The sequence below is a fragment of the Hippichthys cyanospilos genome, chromosome 16 (genome assembly GCF_059441005.1).
Source record: "Hippichthys cyanospilos isolate Australia breed blue-spotted pipefish chromosome 16, RoL_Hcya_1.0, whole genome shotgun sequence".
NCBI lineage: Eukaryota > Metazoa > Chordata > Actinopteri > Syngnathiformes > Syngnathidae > Hippichthys > Hippichthys cyanospilos.
Window position 1 is genome coordinate 13,027,965 of NC_142384.1, and position 17,213 is coordinate 13,045,177.

Genomic DNA, 17,213 nt, shown 5'->3' on the forward strand with positions numbered 1-17,213 from the left:
TTGTTGACTTTTAAGGGGTTCATGAGCAGGAACGTGTGAGCTAATGGCACTTTAAGCTGCTGTTTCGTCAATCAAAAAGTACATCCAAATGGATTTCTGCACTTATGCTACTAAAGTACCATTCACATGAGCAGCGATTGCTCTCTACGGTGTGAGCTACGTGCACCCAGAGGACCGAGTCGTGGTCTTGTTGGAGAGGAATGAATGACCTCCTTTTAGCGATGATCCCTTAAAATTCTATTTATACAAAACATCAGTTCGAGCCACTGACTTGGGCAACGGCCAATTAAAATCAAGCTAACATGTCTTCTCATTGCTCGCGACTGAACAACATTAACGTAAAAGCTCATGTAGCATGACGGGAACTAAGAGTGAAGTGTTACGTGACATTGCTCCTAAGAGATCCACTGATGCTGCTAGAGGTGTAATTGGATATATGCAAATTTAGAAGGAAGAGATAGTAAAAGGATCTAAGTGCAATGAAAAGTTTGAAGGTGTGTACACACATAACACACACTAACATCTTTTTACCCCCAAGAGAAATCATGGTGAGCTCTTTGATTTTTTTTTAGGGACTCAAATGATGAAATGACCTAGCTGAAAAGGCACTTCTGAATATGTTCCTCTCAAATGTATAGTTTTTCTCCATCTGCCTCACCTTCTAAGATTCTGTTTTATGAAAGAAATCTGTTTTATGTTTGCATCGTTTTGTGAAATATAAATATATTTTTTTACTATTTACTGTGTTAACATGAATATTGTGAAAAGGGAATAAAAACTCAAACAAGCGTTGCCCGAAAGTTGCGTAAAATATTTTGATGAATGACCGAAAATGTTGTCCATTAGGAGACATACAATATGCGCTCCGTTAAGTGTATGGATATTCTGTATTAAATCATCCGGGTGAGACATCGAATTTTAGCGAGGAGGCGAGGTGAGGAACTACAGTGCAAAGTCAGCAAGTCATTTGTATTCTCGCCATATTTCCTTTTTTCCTCTCGTTTCTGGAGGTCCACTGAGCATCGCTGCACACGAACACATAATTTTATGTAGAAAATACATTCATTTAATTTGACATATGAAAAATGGTTGACGATAAAGACGACTTTAAAGGTTGGGCCTCAGTTTAAGAACATGCCACAGACTATAGTGATACTACAGATATATTATTCAGTGCTGTCAAGCGATTACATTTTTTTCTTTCAAAATGACCATGATTAAAACATAGTACTAACATTAATACTAACCCTAGATCAAAACAACTGCAAGCAAAAATGCAAAAGAAAAATGTATATTATTTAGTGGTGCCAAGTGATTAAAAGCACCATGTGAATATTAGAGGAATGTACATTTAAATTCAAATGATGTGTAAAACAACGAACGTTAGTAATTGTAATTCCTGAGAATCTTATCAGATACACTGCATTGCTTGCTAATTGTCCATTTTAACTCCACCCGAGGATTTTTACCAACTTTTAAAGAAATACAAACGACGACAGTCACCCCAAATGTTATATTCTGGCCATGTCTGAATTAAAACAAGACCTGTACATCACAAGACTCTGCTTAAAAATGGCTTGCCGCTAGACTTTAGATGATCACGATTTTTGGGGCCGAACATCTCTGTAAGAGAGGCCAAACATTCTGAGGAAGCCTGACAATGCTTCAAAATAAAATGTCATGTAATTTACCAAACATACGAGCTTGGAGCGCCGTGTTCTTTTTTTTCCTCGACTGACATTCTTTTTTTTTTTTGATGGCTGAGTTTTTTTTTTTTTGTGTTGTGCGGATTTCATGCGGTTGACAAACAATCTCGAGGTTGGCCGCGAACGGCACAATGGACACCCCTGTTGAAAACTGTTTATGGTATCAAAATATATGTATAACATACCCAAAAGTGATATACTGTAGATGCACAAGTAAAACCACGAAGGACATGAAGAGGGCCTTCAAGAACTGATCAGACATACTATACTATACTATACCATACTATACTATATTATTATGAAATTACAATCTTGTAATTAAATTACTTTACAAAAGGTAAATATTTAAAATAAAATTGATGCGAGGTGACAGGTAAAACTATCAAGTGTATCCTATGTATCCACCATTCATAAAACAGACAGCAGAGTATATCATTATTCGAAGAATTAGTGGTTAATTATTGTTTTGGAACAATTAAGGTTTTATTGTATTTTGTAAAAAAAAATGTGATTTGTATAATTTGCCAACTATTTACAGTTGTTAGGGTGCATTTTGGGCAGCGTTACTTTTCATACCGACACTTATATTGTTACTGCATTTGGCTCCTATCGCAGAGCATAGAAACTGAAGGAAATCAATCAGAAGGCTGCAAGGTGAGCGCATACGTACTGGCAGAGGCACCAGCCCGAGACTGCAAGGATCATCTTTAATTGAGGTTTCTGATTTGACACTTTATTGTCTCGGGCCCAATCCGACATGCTGACTGATTACCCTCGCATTTGACAGACTGATGTTTCTAAAAATAAAAAACTTTTTTCCTGAGACAGTACCACGCAATAAACACACTTGAGAAAGGAGCGGCTACTCACGATGCCTTCGAGGAGCCCGCAGAATAATAATTGGAAGGCCGTGGGCAAAATGCAAAGCAAGCACTCACATGGTGCATGTAAGGCACACAGAAAAACGAGGCTGGAGAAAGAAAAAAAAAAAACATGAGGTGAAGCTTGTGTCAATGGCGGAAAGGAAGAAGAAGAAATTAGAACATTCTGGTGAGAAATCGTGGCGCCTCCTGTGCAACGAGGTGACGGGGAGTCTCGCAGAACGCATTAACACTGATGCCATAATGTCTCCAGATTATCTCCGGATGACAACATCACTTCATGTCTGTATGTGTACTTGATGTCCCCAGACACAGCCACTTCCTCGCTCCATCCTCTCATCCGCCGCGACTCACTTGCAATGTTGCACAGTAATTAGCCATTCTTGCTCTTAGAGCAGATGTGACAGCCATCTATGCACACCCTCACCCGCACACACACACCTCAAATCACTGTGCAACCAGTGCCATTGTGAAGAAACAGCAACCACGTCATCACCGAGAGGCTTCTTCCTCACTTCTTCATGTTACTGCCGCCGCTGTGTATTTACAAGAGTCTGTGCTGCTCCCCGCACGCCGAACAACAACCCAAGATAATGGTTTCAGAAATAGTGCGCTCAGGCAAAGCACGATGCACATGAATCCATCGAGTTTCTCTGCTCCTTATCCTCTTCAGGGTTGTGGGGAAGGGGAGCCTATCCTTGCTGACATTGGGTGAAAGGCAGAATGCAGCCTGGACTGGTTGCCAATCAATCACCTGGTACACAGAGTCACACATGCACTCTTGGCACGGAAGCTGAGTAAAGCATGACTGTCAGCAATTACAGTATGCACACATTTCTTTTATTTGCTCTCCATCATCATCTAAATGGAGCAACCATACGGATTTGTTGCCATGCTGTGTTCTACCATCAGTTCGTCTATAAAACTGTGTTCTGAGTCAGAATCTAAATCACTTTTCAAGGATAGGAATGGAGCAAGCATCGTAAAAGAAGTCTGGTACAAATGTATGTTTCGAATAGATGGCATTGTTACAGTTATTTTTTACAAAAGGAATTTGGACAAGGATTATTCTGCAAGATCTATTTAGTCCTACAAATGTTACTTTTCTACAATGGGCTAATGAGCTAACCTAATAATAATTCCGATTCATTCAGTTGGGTCCCAAGAAAATAGAAAAACAAACAAACAAAAAACGTTCTTCCAATTCTGGTCCTTCGGGGAATAAAGTGGGGAAGCGCTGGAATCTGTAGAATATGCACGGCAGTATGGTGCTCAAGATTTGTCTGCGCAGGATAGTAATTGGGACAGTGCAGTGGAGCATGTGGCCAGCCTTCCCGAGAGTCACAGATTCTGAATTTGGATCTGGGCTTGTCCAAAAAGTGTACGCAAAGGAAAAAACTCTTCATATATGAAACGCATGGCGCCATAGTGAGCCTCTTCCCAAAGCGTGTTTGAAAAAGCTAAGAGTCGGAGATGTAAATAGATCCGAGCCTGAGGGAATCTGTGGGAGCGCAACCCACCTAACGAGAAGTCAATTTGATAGCAAGTGGGCGAGTAGGAATAATGCATTGGGAGATATGTAAACATATTAGTCAGTAACATTCATGCAGAAATGGATTTACAAATGTTGCTTTTTATTGGGCAATTTAGAAATGCTGTCAATACAGTGGGATGTATTGTTTAAATAACACAGAGGTGGGAGATATATATATATATATATATATATATATATATATATATATATATATATATATATATATATATATATGTAATGCAACCTTTTGCAAGTGTTGACAAAGGTAGCGAATGTCCGTTCACATCAGGGATTCGTCAAGGTTTGTTGAAGGTCACAATTGTTATTACAATGTTTCCAAAACAGTCTCAATTGTTTTGAACATGTGGAAAATTCCCTTGAGTGAAAAATAATCAAGACTGTTTCAGAATGTTTTAATAAGAATTGTGACCTTGAATGAAACCCGTTCAGATCAAAACAGCGGCTACCATCGGCCCCTCAGTGAGATCGGGGTTTTACCTAATAGATCATTCAGTTATTCCCTTGAAATTAAAAATAGGATCATCAATATTGATTCAGTTTTTCATATTTTCTGAAAAAGAAGTGTTTAGATGCAGTAGATTAATGCTCAATTGCCTTTGTTTTTTTTTGAAAGTGTAGTTTCCATATTTGTGTCTGTACTGCCTAAATCTATCACTTTATTGTCTTTTCATTAATAACCAACACAAAGTTTAGTTAATATTTGATCAGATGATGTTGAGCTAAACTTTCAAGCTAACCAAGCTCTCGGTTCACACAACTAGCTTGTCTGCATCTGACAGAAGAACGTAAAAATGAAGCCATATTTCTGTCACTGAGTTCCTTTTAGTCGGATTTCATAACCAAAAAAAAAAACTTTGGCGCTGCCTCCATGACACTTGCTCAACGAGTCAAACTCAGCCTTCATCTGATAGCGGATGCATACTGTATTACCATATTCATGGAGATCGAAGCATAACACAAAAAAACAATATTTTCTCGTCCAAAAAAAAGACACACTATATTAAAAGGGTTTGAGAAGTCACTGAGTTCAAGTCAGAGTCAAGTCGAGCTAAAACTTTCGCAAGTTTTAGCCAAGCACAAATCATAAAATCAGTGACTCGAGTCTATGCGAGTCCGACTCGTACGAATCCAGTCCCCCACCTCTGATATATAAACTGACGCTGAATCCCAAAGAGGTTGATAAATCCACTTGGCTTCAATTTCAGCCCCCCCATTATATTTTCCCTCAGGCTGCACATTTTATTTCCTGATGAATAGAGTCCAATATCAGCTCTGGAGGAATGGTACGCTGCCTGCATCTATAAATGTATATTTACTAACAAGCTATCCAGTTGTGTGTCTCTAAAGCAGAATCTGCTGATACACAAAGACAAGACATTAGCAGTTATGATTTAACAACCCTAACCGAGACATTTGTTTCTTTTGCCATTCCTTTCTGGCTGCATGGTTTAAGTGGCCCAACTCCAATATTCATTATGGCATGTGGCATCAGACATCAATAATGCAGCTTTGTTGTTTTAATGACCTCTTCCACAGGGGTCATTCTGACAGAGGAAAACAATAACTTGTCCTGCACACAGCTCGGACCGCAAAAATGTCAATGAATCAAATGGCTAATAAGTCGGTTTCACAATTACAGTCAACGGGGTGTCGAAAAAATGACACCTCGTTCTCAATGAACAGACGACAAAGAAATATGACAGCCCATTCATTTTATTTTTCACATCCAGAAAACATTTATTTCAATCTGCCAATATGACTGCAGAGTGAACGATGATGTAAACACACACATTTGTATCCAAAAAGACGTCTGCTGGAATGCAAAAGTACATGGTGCTGAGACCAATAAATAGGCAAATTTCTTATGACTTCTTCATAGCAGCTGCCTGTCACTCAGGCACATTAGCATAGAGGGCATTAAGTAAATGAGAATACGGCCAAAGTGTTTGGGAGTCGATAGAACCCTTTATGTTACAAATTATGGAAATCCCTTTGATTTTTTGTGATATCATAAAAGAATCAATGGGGAAAAAAGACAGTAGGGAGTTGAAAGTTCCAGCAGATGATTAAAACATGTAAAATGTTAAAATGCAACCATTCTGACATTTCTATCTGATTGCAGTTGGATGTGCGAAATTTTGTGTACAAAAATAAGCATCGTCCAAATTTTGGACCATATAAAACCATTATTATTACAATTTTTGAGATGGATTTTCATAGGGTTTATTACATTGATTTTCCCGTATTTTTGCAACATTTCGTTGAGCGGCGGTCAAACTGTCATCAAGCAGAAATTTCTTTGTTGACTTGTGTTTCACCTCAAGACAGTAGGCGGCGGTAGAGATCAGTTAAAGTGTCATGGTCACCTCACGGGCTACAAAGACAGAATTTTTTTTGGTATTCCCACTGAACAATTTGAGTCGTTGAAAATAACTTGATATCTTTAAATCCATTTACAAAATTAGGGAAAAAATGCACAGTGTATAGTTTGCAAAGTGTGCGCACAAGGGTTAAAGAATAACTAAACAAAAGCGGATTTGGACGTTTGGTTCAAGCATGTTTCTGTCCATGTTAGCTGATGCCCTTCTATTGAAACTGTCCCCAAAGGAGTTCCCTGCCATGAATCAATACCTCATGACATCAATTAGCGTGGTAAATAATAGCGCGGCCAGCTGTAGCATTCCCATTGCGACATATTTCCCAGCTCGCTGTTCTCCAGAATTTGCCCTTATCAAAGCACCTTTTCCTCCCAGCCTGATATTTAAGCTCAAAGGGCAGCCCAAACTCATTAATGCCATTGCCTCTTCTCTACAGCAGTGGATACTTTGCTCACTAACAAGCACACATTATCATCAGCCTGTCTGCATCAGCTTTTCACCGCCCACAGAAAATCAAATATTGCACACTGGCGCTTTCCCGAAGGTGGAGAAATTCTGGAAGATCACGGACCCGCGGCTTGTCTGAACTCCTCCTATTGCACCTCGCGAGCGTGACAATCGATCAAATCTTAGATTTGAAGATGAAACCCATGAAAACGGTTAGAAAAGGTGCTGTGCATATGTGTTGGTGTGAGTGTGCGCCGTGACAAGCAACGGGCCTGTTATCGCTCTGGAGTCAGGGAGCTGCAGCACGGAGGAGGTGCATAAACTGCAGTGATGCTGTCAAGCCCTTGGGCAAAAATGCTCTTTGCAGGAAGTAGGAATCATGAATGCTGGCGTGGGGGTGCATGTGAGATCAAAGGTGATCAAAAAACTGTGAGAAACAGCACCGTGATTGGGCTGTTGGTTGCTTTCAGAAAGTGGAAAATAAATTGTTTTCTTTGACTAAACAAGCGTTAGATTTAGTTAATGATCCACGTCATGAATTGTTTAGTAAAAATGATTCTCCAACAGTAGAAAGAGCAACGAATTTTATTCAACTCTAAGTGGCAAGCGGGGTTGCTACAGTAACTCGTTACCTAGTTACTGTACCGATGATCTGTAACTGAGTTTTCAGCAATACTCACTTTTCACCATTCTTTTTTGCACCTGTCCCAGCAATTTTTAAAAAATGCGTTTTACGCCTCAACTTCTTGGATTCTTTTTAGTAATTCCTTCTTTAAGGAGCCGTTTGATGTGAGTATACTGTCAGTCTTGAAGAGCTAAGTCATGTCGTGCGTAGCGGGGCACCGTGAGAAAACGGACGGCGGAATTCTGTGTCTTCCACCGCTAGTACAAGGTAATGAATTAGTCTGAGAATTTTTTTTTTTTTTTGTGGTCATTGCATTGACTGTCAAGCATATGAGTGTTTGGTTTTAAAATCTCATTAAATTGGATTGGCCAGTCTCTCCTGGCTGCAGACTGCAAAGTGCGAGCTGCAGGTGATCATTTTTGCAAATCCGTCAATCCTGATAAGAAACCAATTGATTATATTCAAAAATACACTATACACTCATATAATGATATAGGTTCAGCAACTAAAATTAAAACAAATACAATTGCAGCAAACCAGCCTTTTTTATATGCTGGCTTGTGCACTTCTGCTAAATTACCAACACCTGGTCTAACGCACCTCCACGCTGATTTATACCGCCCTCGTACCAGACTTGTACCATTCACGAAAATAGAGCCCTAAATCTTTTTGATGGAATCTGCTACTGCCTGAGTGCTTGTAGCAGAGCTAATGTTTCAGTACAGCGTTGTGTGTTTCGATTTCGATTCCCTGAATCAAAATCGTTCAGGACATTTGTATGTTTCTACTTCCTCGTAAAGTTTCGGAAAAAAAATCAACAAGGCCATCAAATAACCGAAAACCCTTTCATTATCTTCACATTTAAGAAAAATCCAACAGTCCACAATATTGTGAGGTCTTCCCAAAATGTGAAAACAGTAATAGATGCTATGACAAGACACATTTGGTCTTATTTCCTGTAAATTCTGTCTCTATAATATCACTTCTATCGGCTTCTAACCATTCTCGTATACATTTTATATGCATTTTATTGCTCTACATTTCTATTAATCACAGTGGCAAAACCTATGCATGAGCGAGGAAAATACCCCAAATATTCCGTGATTAACATAAAAGCAGAATATCTTTTGAACATACCCATGGAGCTCTTTGACAGAAACGGAGATTCTGAGGTCATGTCCGAGCACGAAAAGTGCGGTGAGGATGTCGGCCCACTGCACCATCTCACCCAACGGACCTCCTTTCAGCACCTTTGGGCTGAACACATCCCCGGACTCCTCTGTCAGAAATCCCACGTGGACAAGAATCTGTATGCAGAGGAGTATTCAAAAGTGAGCCCGGGAAAGAATAAGTGAGGCACATGACACAAAGCATTTGTTCCAGCAAGTTACGTGCTTGGATTTCTGTGGGATTCTTATTCCAAATTCATCTTGCCAGTATTTTAGTATTTTTCTGTCTAGACGACATGTGCTCCACCTCCAGAGGGAGGAACTGATGTGTTCACATGCTTCATGCTTCAGAGGAATCCTAGACAACCTACTGCTGCGAATACAGTAACATCAGCTTTAAAATTTGACTTTATGTCTAATGAAAGTGATAGAGCCAAAAAGGCATTTGAGAGCGATGAGATAAGATCCTGTCAAGACAAACAGCACTATTATATTCACTTTGAATTGATAAAAACAGACAGTGAAGTCTTTTGGTGAAGCGTCTGTTTTCTTTTTTCCTCTGTAGAATTTGGGCTGATACATTGGATTACAGTTGAAAGTTGAGGAGTCTACACATACACACGCGCTCCCACACACACACACATGTATATATATCAGTAACAAACACACACAAATACATACACAAATTGAATAAATATATGTAATAGAAAATATAATAAAGCTAGTATAAAGCTTGGTATAAAGTTATACCAAAGTAGCTCTAAAAGTTCTGAAATGACAGAATTTTCAATTAACTGATTCTTCCACAAATGCCTGCCAAAAATAAATGAAAAAAACATGATGACGATTACAGTTTTAGGCACGTTTTATCGCCTTTTTCTGTTATATTGAACTCATACCATACCATGACCCCACTCAAAACTGAGGTGTCAAATTTTGCATTATGTTAATCGGTACACCTCAAATTACATATCTTACTTTATTATTCAACATCAGCTCAATATCCATAAATGGGGCGCAACTGATTATCAGGCTTTTTGATTTTAGAGAAAATGAAAGGATTTTTAGTGTGCCTGACAGTTTGAAAATCACTGTACTGTTCTCACATTTTGATTGCTTACAGGGAAAAATTTGAAATGTTGAAAAGATGGAGACTACAGTATGCCACCTGAGGTTTAATCAGATTTATTTATTTATTTTTACTTTGGACACTATGAATTGGTCACTAGTTAATCACAGGGCACATATCGGCAACATGTGGGAAGAAACCTACAGAAAAGCCATGGCAGCACAAGGGAAAAAAAAAAACCCACCCAGAAAGGTCAGAGCTGAGATTCTTACCCTGTAATTTGCACAATCACCTACTCCGCCATGATTCTTGATTCCAAACGTCATATAAGTAGCACCCTCACACTGAACGCACTCTTGAAACACAATTACAAAAAACTGTGTGCTTTCTCAACTTTTGGGGGAAGACAAAACTATCAGTTTTTCACTTAGCAGACAGCCGACACGACATCAACAACAAAGCGCCATTTCCAAAACAGCAGTGGTATTTTTTAACCAATTTACCTGTGGAGGGCTGAAAGCCATTGACTTTTCCTCAGAAAGGCGTTCAACGAAATAGTCTCACTCCAAATATAAGAAGTAAAAGTTTAGATAAGGTAATCGATGCCTAATCTACTATTCAGACTCCAGTCTGTAATTGGATGAATTGTAATTCCCTGGATGAAATGAACAAAAAGAAACTTTATTCTTACAGCTGTTTTCATCCAAGTATATCATTCATGTGGTCGGACGTGTCTCAGCGTGGATTTCAACGGGATTAAGACACTTGACTGAAACCAAATGCGGCACTAAACGTCTCACGTCATCTGCTCAGGGAAGCGTTTGTGTGCCGATTCCTACGTACGTGCGCAAGTTCTCCACACTCACCCGCTTCTCGTCCCTCCAGTGCCCGCGCAGCTTGTCATCCAGCCGTCGAGCCGCAGACGCCCACCGCGCCGCCAGCCTGCGTATGCGTCTCTTCATGAAGTTCAGAGACTCCTTCCCGGCGCCCACCTGCTCCAGCAGAGCGCCGGTGTCAAAGCGGAAAACAGCCTGGGGGACACGAGCCATTGTTAGTGTCGCAAGTGATTTGGCCGACATTTCATTTCTTCGAGCTAATTGCGAGCCATTATCGTCATTGGAACGGCAGCGAGGATAATGGCTCGGATGCAAAATCCTGCAAATGGAATTGAGCTCATTTTCTTTTAATACAAGTGTAAGTGCTTGATTGAAGACAATTTTAAGACTATATTAAGCACGGAAAGACAGCTATATCTTTTTGCAGCTACTAGTGGGTCAGACCTTTCGAACTGGATTTCTGATTTATTACAGGCTCATCCTCGTAAAGTCTGCCCGTATTATATACTGTACTCCTCTTCCTCAGTGGAAGAGAGGCCATGACCAGCGGGTGTATAAATCACAAGTTTAGAGGCAAGTGTATAAGCAGCAAAATTTTACTGGCCACAACATTTGTGACACCTGCTCAAAATCATCTTAACGAGCAAAAGCGCAAAGGGTACGATTTTGACCTCCGTTAGTTGGTTAAAAGGCAAAAACTTTGAACTTTGTGCATGCCCTGTGCAGGAACACGTTACATACGTTATTTTCTCTTTCAGTTTTTATTCAAAATGAAAATGAAACAAGATTTCAACGGTAGCCTTCCATCAGTTCATTTGGAATGTTTACGAAATTTCACCTGAACCAGAAATTTACTGGCTAACAATTCTGCAGATAGAAACTACGGCGATGTCTAAACAAGATTAATTGATTAGTTGACGATTAACTGATCATGTAATTAATCTATAAATATTTTTGATAATAGATTGTTTATAGAACTGAAATTTTACAAATCCTTAGAATTCCAGCAATTTTTGTTTGCAGCTATTTTAATATTGATGTGTTTTTGTATATTTGATGATTCCATTCTTTTTTGTGTTAGCTTCTATGCTTTGCAATAGTTTTTTATTTATTTATTTTTTTTATGCCTCATTCCTGTGTTTGTAGCGGACTGCCAGTTGCAGCCTGTTTACCCTAGTAGGCCACTGTTGGGAGCGGCTGTCAGCATGATGCAAGACAGGTACACACCAATGCAAACTAAACAATAATACATTGGAGTGAGTGTGAAGAAAAACGGAGCATGTTAATCTTAGAGCAGTGCTTGGCAATTATTATTCATTTGCAAATGAAAATTGTGTACGTATACCTTAGAATTGTATATTTTAACAAAAAAAAAATCAATAATTAAATAATATTTCAGCAAAATGTTTACTACTTTTAACAGGGTTTGTACTGGTTGCAGTTTATCCAAGCAAAAAAAAATGTATGTATGTCAATCCTTATTCAAACTAGAAACATTTTTGATCAGCTGAACCATTTGACACTGAAAAAAAAGAATAAATAACAATAAATGTCAATGGATCTGGAACCCCTCTGTTAACCCCAATGTCTTAAACTGTTTACCCTGAAAAAAGTGGCAGAAATCATTGTGCTGACTTTTTCTAAATCACATTAATAATTCATTTGCTATACAAAAAATGTTGTTGACGCCACTCAATCTCCCGCGCAGACTGACAATGAGAGCGCAACCGCATTACCTGGTGCCTTAGATGCAGAGTTACACTACGCAGCGCAAAAGCAAAGCCCCCCCCCCCCCCAGGGCCATCGTCCCCTGGTGCCCCACTATTTGAGAAGGCACCGTCTTTGAGGGATCATTTTTAAAACAGCTTTTGTGCAAAATCCCATTAGAAAAAAAGTACTCACTGTTTCACTGTCTCGCACATATACCCAAGAGCCCCTCAATAAATAAATACCCCGCGCATCACAATTCAATGACGGTGACTGAAGCACAACTTGTGTATCGCGTATGCACATGCAGAGTACCCAAGAGACGCATCGTAGTGAGTTCAGCCGGCAAATACAGTAGTGTGCGAAAGGGAGGGCAGCAGACTGACTCCACATCAGAATTCAGCGCGGAGGCGACACAATACTCTGGGGACGAACCTTCATGCAAGAGGAGAGGCTAAACAGGGAGCTAGACCTTTAGCAATCATTACACTTGAAATGCATCACTTGGTACAAGGGAGACTGGAGCTAAAATGAGGGTAAAGACAGCGAGTTCTCTCTGGAAAGACGGCGTAGCGCATATTCAGCTTGTCAGGATGTTATCGATCATAAATTAAAGCTATGGATTGATTTAAGAAGTGATAAATGCTTCGCTTGACCTCAATAAGTTAAAAGCACGCCGCGGGAACGGGCACAAGCTCAAAACGTCCAAAGGTAAGGGAGCAGCTTGGTGTTCAGTATTCCGCTCCACTTAATTCTGCTTGTCATTTTGAAATATTTGCTCCCGACAGCTCTCGCGTTGGCAGCGCTGCTCCCTATTGCTTATGCTTTTCGAGACAAAGATCTTTGCAGGGGTAATAAATTTGATCCCTGTACTCGGGTGCTTTGTTTCATACTTGTTTTCGGGGCGGAGGTTTCAAGGTGGGTGTAACGGTCTGGTTTCTCCAGGCCAACGGGGGGCAGAACCACTCCACCTCACTCAGGTAGATGAGAAAGGAGCAGTCCGAGCCGTCTACTCCATAAAAAGCGTAGCACGGGTCAGAGGTCCAACGGGCGCGCATCCACTGGAACACACGCAACGCATTTGAAATTGCATTAGGAAATTGGCTGGGTTATACCTGAAATGAATAACTTAAAGTACACGTGTACAGGTGAATGTAAGAAAAACATCTGGCACAGGCATTATATTAAAATTACACAGCCTTGTTGAGTGGGCCAAAATGCTCATGAGCACGCCTAGAGGATCAAGGTAGTATTGCAAAACACAATTCTGGCAACAGACAAAATATTACAAAATCATTTTTGAAATTAATCATTACACTATTTACCTTTCATATCGTTTACTGAGTCTTACAGTCATACTTTGATTCACCTTAATTTGTTCCATTTATTACAACACATTTTACATGTCCCAACTCCAGTCAAAAGATGGAAACACCTGTTTTTTTTTTTTTTCAATATTTACAAATGTTCTGACTTGTGGATTAAAAATGAATTTTTGGAGTCGATCAGCAAGTTTAAAAATAACCAATCACTGTTCCGATCACAAATTGAGGCAAATATCACGATTAAGCCGATCAGATCAGCATAGCGTTTTGGAATGTTCTTTTCTTGTTTTTATAAGTACACTGTCGAGCAATTAAAATTGTAATAATTAAGAAGCAGTTTGTGAAAATCTGAATAAATATCTCCAGCCGCAGGCTGTATGGTACCTTTTGCCTCTTGAACCGCGCCAATCTGGACACCCCAGAACTTCACGAGGAGTTTTCGTCACAGTTTGTATTACACAAAATCTCCGCCGCACCCAGACGGACAGGACGGGAATGTGTTTCTCTGCGCGCAAAATAGTTTTGGACACTCAAGGCAGACTTACATCCATCTTGCTGGGGCAGTCGGGATAATGAGGGTCTTTAGGAATGTCACACTGTCCGAATGTTCCTTCCCTAACTGGAGACAAGAAAAGTGGGTGGTTATCAGAGCTTGTGGGCACACAAAGCACATCTCTCTCGACCTCATTTCAGCGGGCGTCAAAGGATTTAACTATGTGTTTGCTCTTTCCTTTGGCTTTCGGTGACACATTTCCTGAAAGGACTGTGCGAAGAGAAGAAAGGGAATGTGAGGAGAGACAAAGACGAATATCCAACAGAAGTTCATACCAATGCCATAGTAAAATAAGGGGACTCAGAGTCAAAGCAGAAAGCAGAAACACGTCTTTTGCAGTGTTGTTTTGATGTCGTGCCAGTCCAACATCAGTCGTGAAATGGATTAGTGAGCAGAGTTTTCTGTGTCCCTTCTATGAATCGTAGTGCTATTACAGTTTTTTGGGGTTTTTTTTGCCCTCTTTCCTGCTCTCAGGCTATGGTCATGGGTTGGCAACCTTAAATACTCAAACGAGCATTTTGACTGTTTTGCACATGAAAAAAAAGGGAGACAAAAAAACTGAAGTGAGGAGAACACGGCATTGAAAAACTACGATTAAAATGTAATTTCACGTGAAATTAAACCCAAATTGAATCAAGATGGACCTACCCAAAAACACAAACCAAAAATACCATCTGTGTTAGATATTTTTTTTTAATGCGAAACATAGTCAACTATAAAGTTTGATCGATTTTCAAATATAATAACAAAAACCCCCCACCTCGGTTTAGTTTACTAACACACTGACTATTGTCAAATAATTCAATAGACATTACCAGATTATCTCAATATGAACCTTACGATATTGTGGTGAGATTTCCGTTATAAAGAAAGTCACTCTATGGTATAAAAACTCACAAACAATATTAAACTTGACAATTAAAAACACAAACATGCACAACCATGTGGGAACACAGAAACAGCATTGCTAAAGAAATAGACTTGGTCATTTTTATGTTATGCGTTCCTATTGCCTCAGTGCTGCATCCGATGTTTGCGATGCTGTGATAGGCTGAAATGGACAAAAAGTCATGCTTTTGCAACACAAATATTCTACTTTTAATATGACCATGATGATATCACGGCAATATATATATTTCGATATCGCCAATCTATAACAAGGTGATGGAACGAATGCCGTGAAAAATTAAAACAACAGTAAGCTTCAACACACCTGCGTTAAGAGCTCAAAATATTTCTGAAAAAGCACAGATATGAACCACCAAGTCATAAAACATCGTCCACTTCAGAACGATGTGCGAAGCTGTCATCGAGGCAAAAGAAAATGCCTATTTGAAAGAATGTAAAATCCATCACATATTTTGGATTGAATAACACTTTGAATAACCGAATGACTTCAATGTTGATTTAAATTGGTTAGAAAAAAATGTGAATTTGGAGATGTTTCCAATCATTTAACTAGCACTGACTCTTAACATCTAAGCCATTGAGCATCTTAACATGAATATTTGCAATTGCGTTAAAAACAAAGAACTGTAATTTCCATTTAAATGAAGTGCTCATCATTTTAAGCCACAGAGCGCCACAGCAGAATGACAAAAGAGCTACAAATGCTTCTGGAGCTATGGGTTACAGACCCCTGAGCTAGGTGTACCTAATATTACGACCAGCGCATGTATTACCTTTTCTTTTCAAACAAAGACAAATTAGGTAATACGAGCTCATGCAAGTTATTGGCCTTACATGGCTCATGTGCTTAATGACCATGTCAGCCTTTATTATCCCTTAGCCGCCTTCGCAGCGTCCTCTTTTTTTCTTTCCCTCCTGTTTCCCTTCTAACTGAATTCATTTCGTCTCTATCTCTGGGCACCTCCTTCCATCTTCATCCATCCTTCTCCTCCAAGCCGTAGCACTAGAGAGCCCAATTAGGGGAGAGGTTGCAGCTTCTTCCTCATACGGAACTCCATCAGTCACAAAGTCTTATTAGCATGATAACATGACTTAAAAAGAAACTTCCTGTAACACTGCACTTGGATCAAACTCATTTAAATGCCGTTAGACGCATTCACGAGACAGCGTGTTGGATCGTCGTCACAAAGAGCGGCGCGAATAAAAAAGGTGGTTTCGCTTTGTGTCCGATGCAGAAATTTAAAGTGACAGCTCATGAAAACCACGACAGAGCCACATCGCATTAGCTTCAGGGTCATTCATCATCATGATTTAAAAATCGCGCTTCAGTCTTGTAACACCGGAGAATGGTGTGAGGATCACCTGAGTGCTCGCAGTTATGACATAAATGACGGCTTCGCTATTTGAAAGGGCAATGTGTCGTGAATAATGCCTGTCATGTTTTGTGAGCTCAAGCCGCAAGTGCGAGTTACTCATAAATTGTGCATTCAAGAACATTCAGATTTGACAGTTTGACTTGTGTGGGGAAAGAGGAAAATAAGTTTTTCAACCTGCAAAGATTTGAGAGGAACGGGTGGGATTCTTCTGGAGGGCTACAACTTTATTTGACATTCTCGAGGTGTGAGAGAGTAGGACAGGTGTGTGTGTGTTTGTGTGAGCATGCTCGGATTTCAATCTGACCTCTTTTGCTGGCAATGCTGCGTTGTAGAATCTGCTCCACCCTCCCTGCCATGTCCGACATGTTTTGGGCTATGGCCTGGATCCGCTCCACCAGACCTAGCGGTTGAATTCTGACACACACACACACACATACAATATTCCGTAGTGAATTCAGAGCAAAACAAACTCTCCTCTATCTACACTCGGCTTCCTCTTTATTATTTTCACCATTATAAATGAAAGGTTTCGAAATTTTCATTGTGCTAAACACAATGCATTAGTTTGGTTATTTTTTTCTTTCAGGACTGGGAAACAGATCTGAAGATGCATACACGCGCACAGATGAGTGTATTTGCAATATTAAAGCGGGCATATCAAAAGACACGCATAATTC

At 39.8% G+C, this 17,213-nt stretch overlaps 1 protein-coding gene across 1 annotated transcript in view; it reads right to left on the minus strand.

Moving 5' to 3' along the window:
• The window catches only part of mgat5b (alpha-1,6-mannosylglycoprotein 6-beta-N-acetylglucosaminyltransferase B), a 47,812-nt gene that overhangs the window by 14,393 nt on the left and 16,206 nt on the right, over positions 1-17,213 (minus strand). The window contains exons 4-8 of the mRNA XM_088437830.1: positions 16,841-16,950; positions 14,244-14,317; positions 13,267-13,434; positions 10,697-10,861; positions 8,730-8,899 (exon numbers count right to left, since the gene is read on the minus strand). Of these exons, the coding sequence (XP_088293956.1) occupies positions 8,730-8,899; positions 10,697-10,861; positions 13,267-13,434; positions 14,244-14,317; positions 16,841-16,950 (687 nt within the window). The remainder of the gene's footprint in view (positions 1-8,729; positions 8,900-10,696; positions 10,862-13,266; positions 13,435-14,243; positions 14,318-16,840; positions 16,951-17,213) is intronic.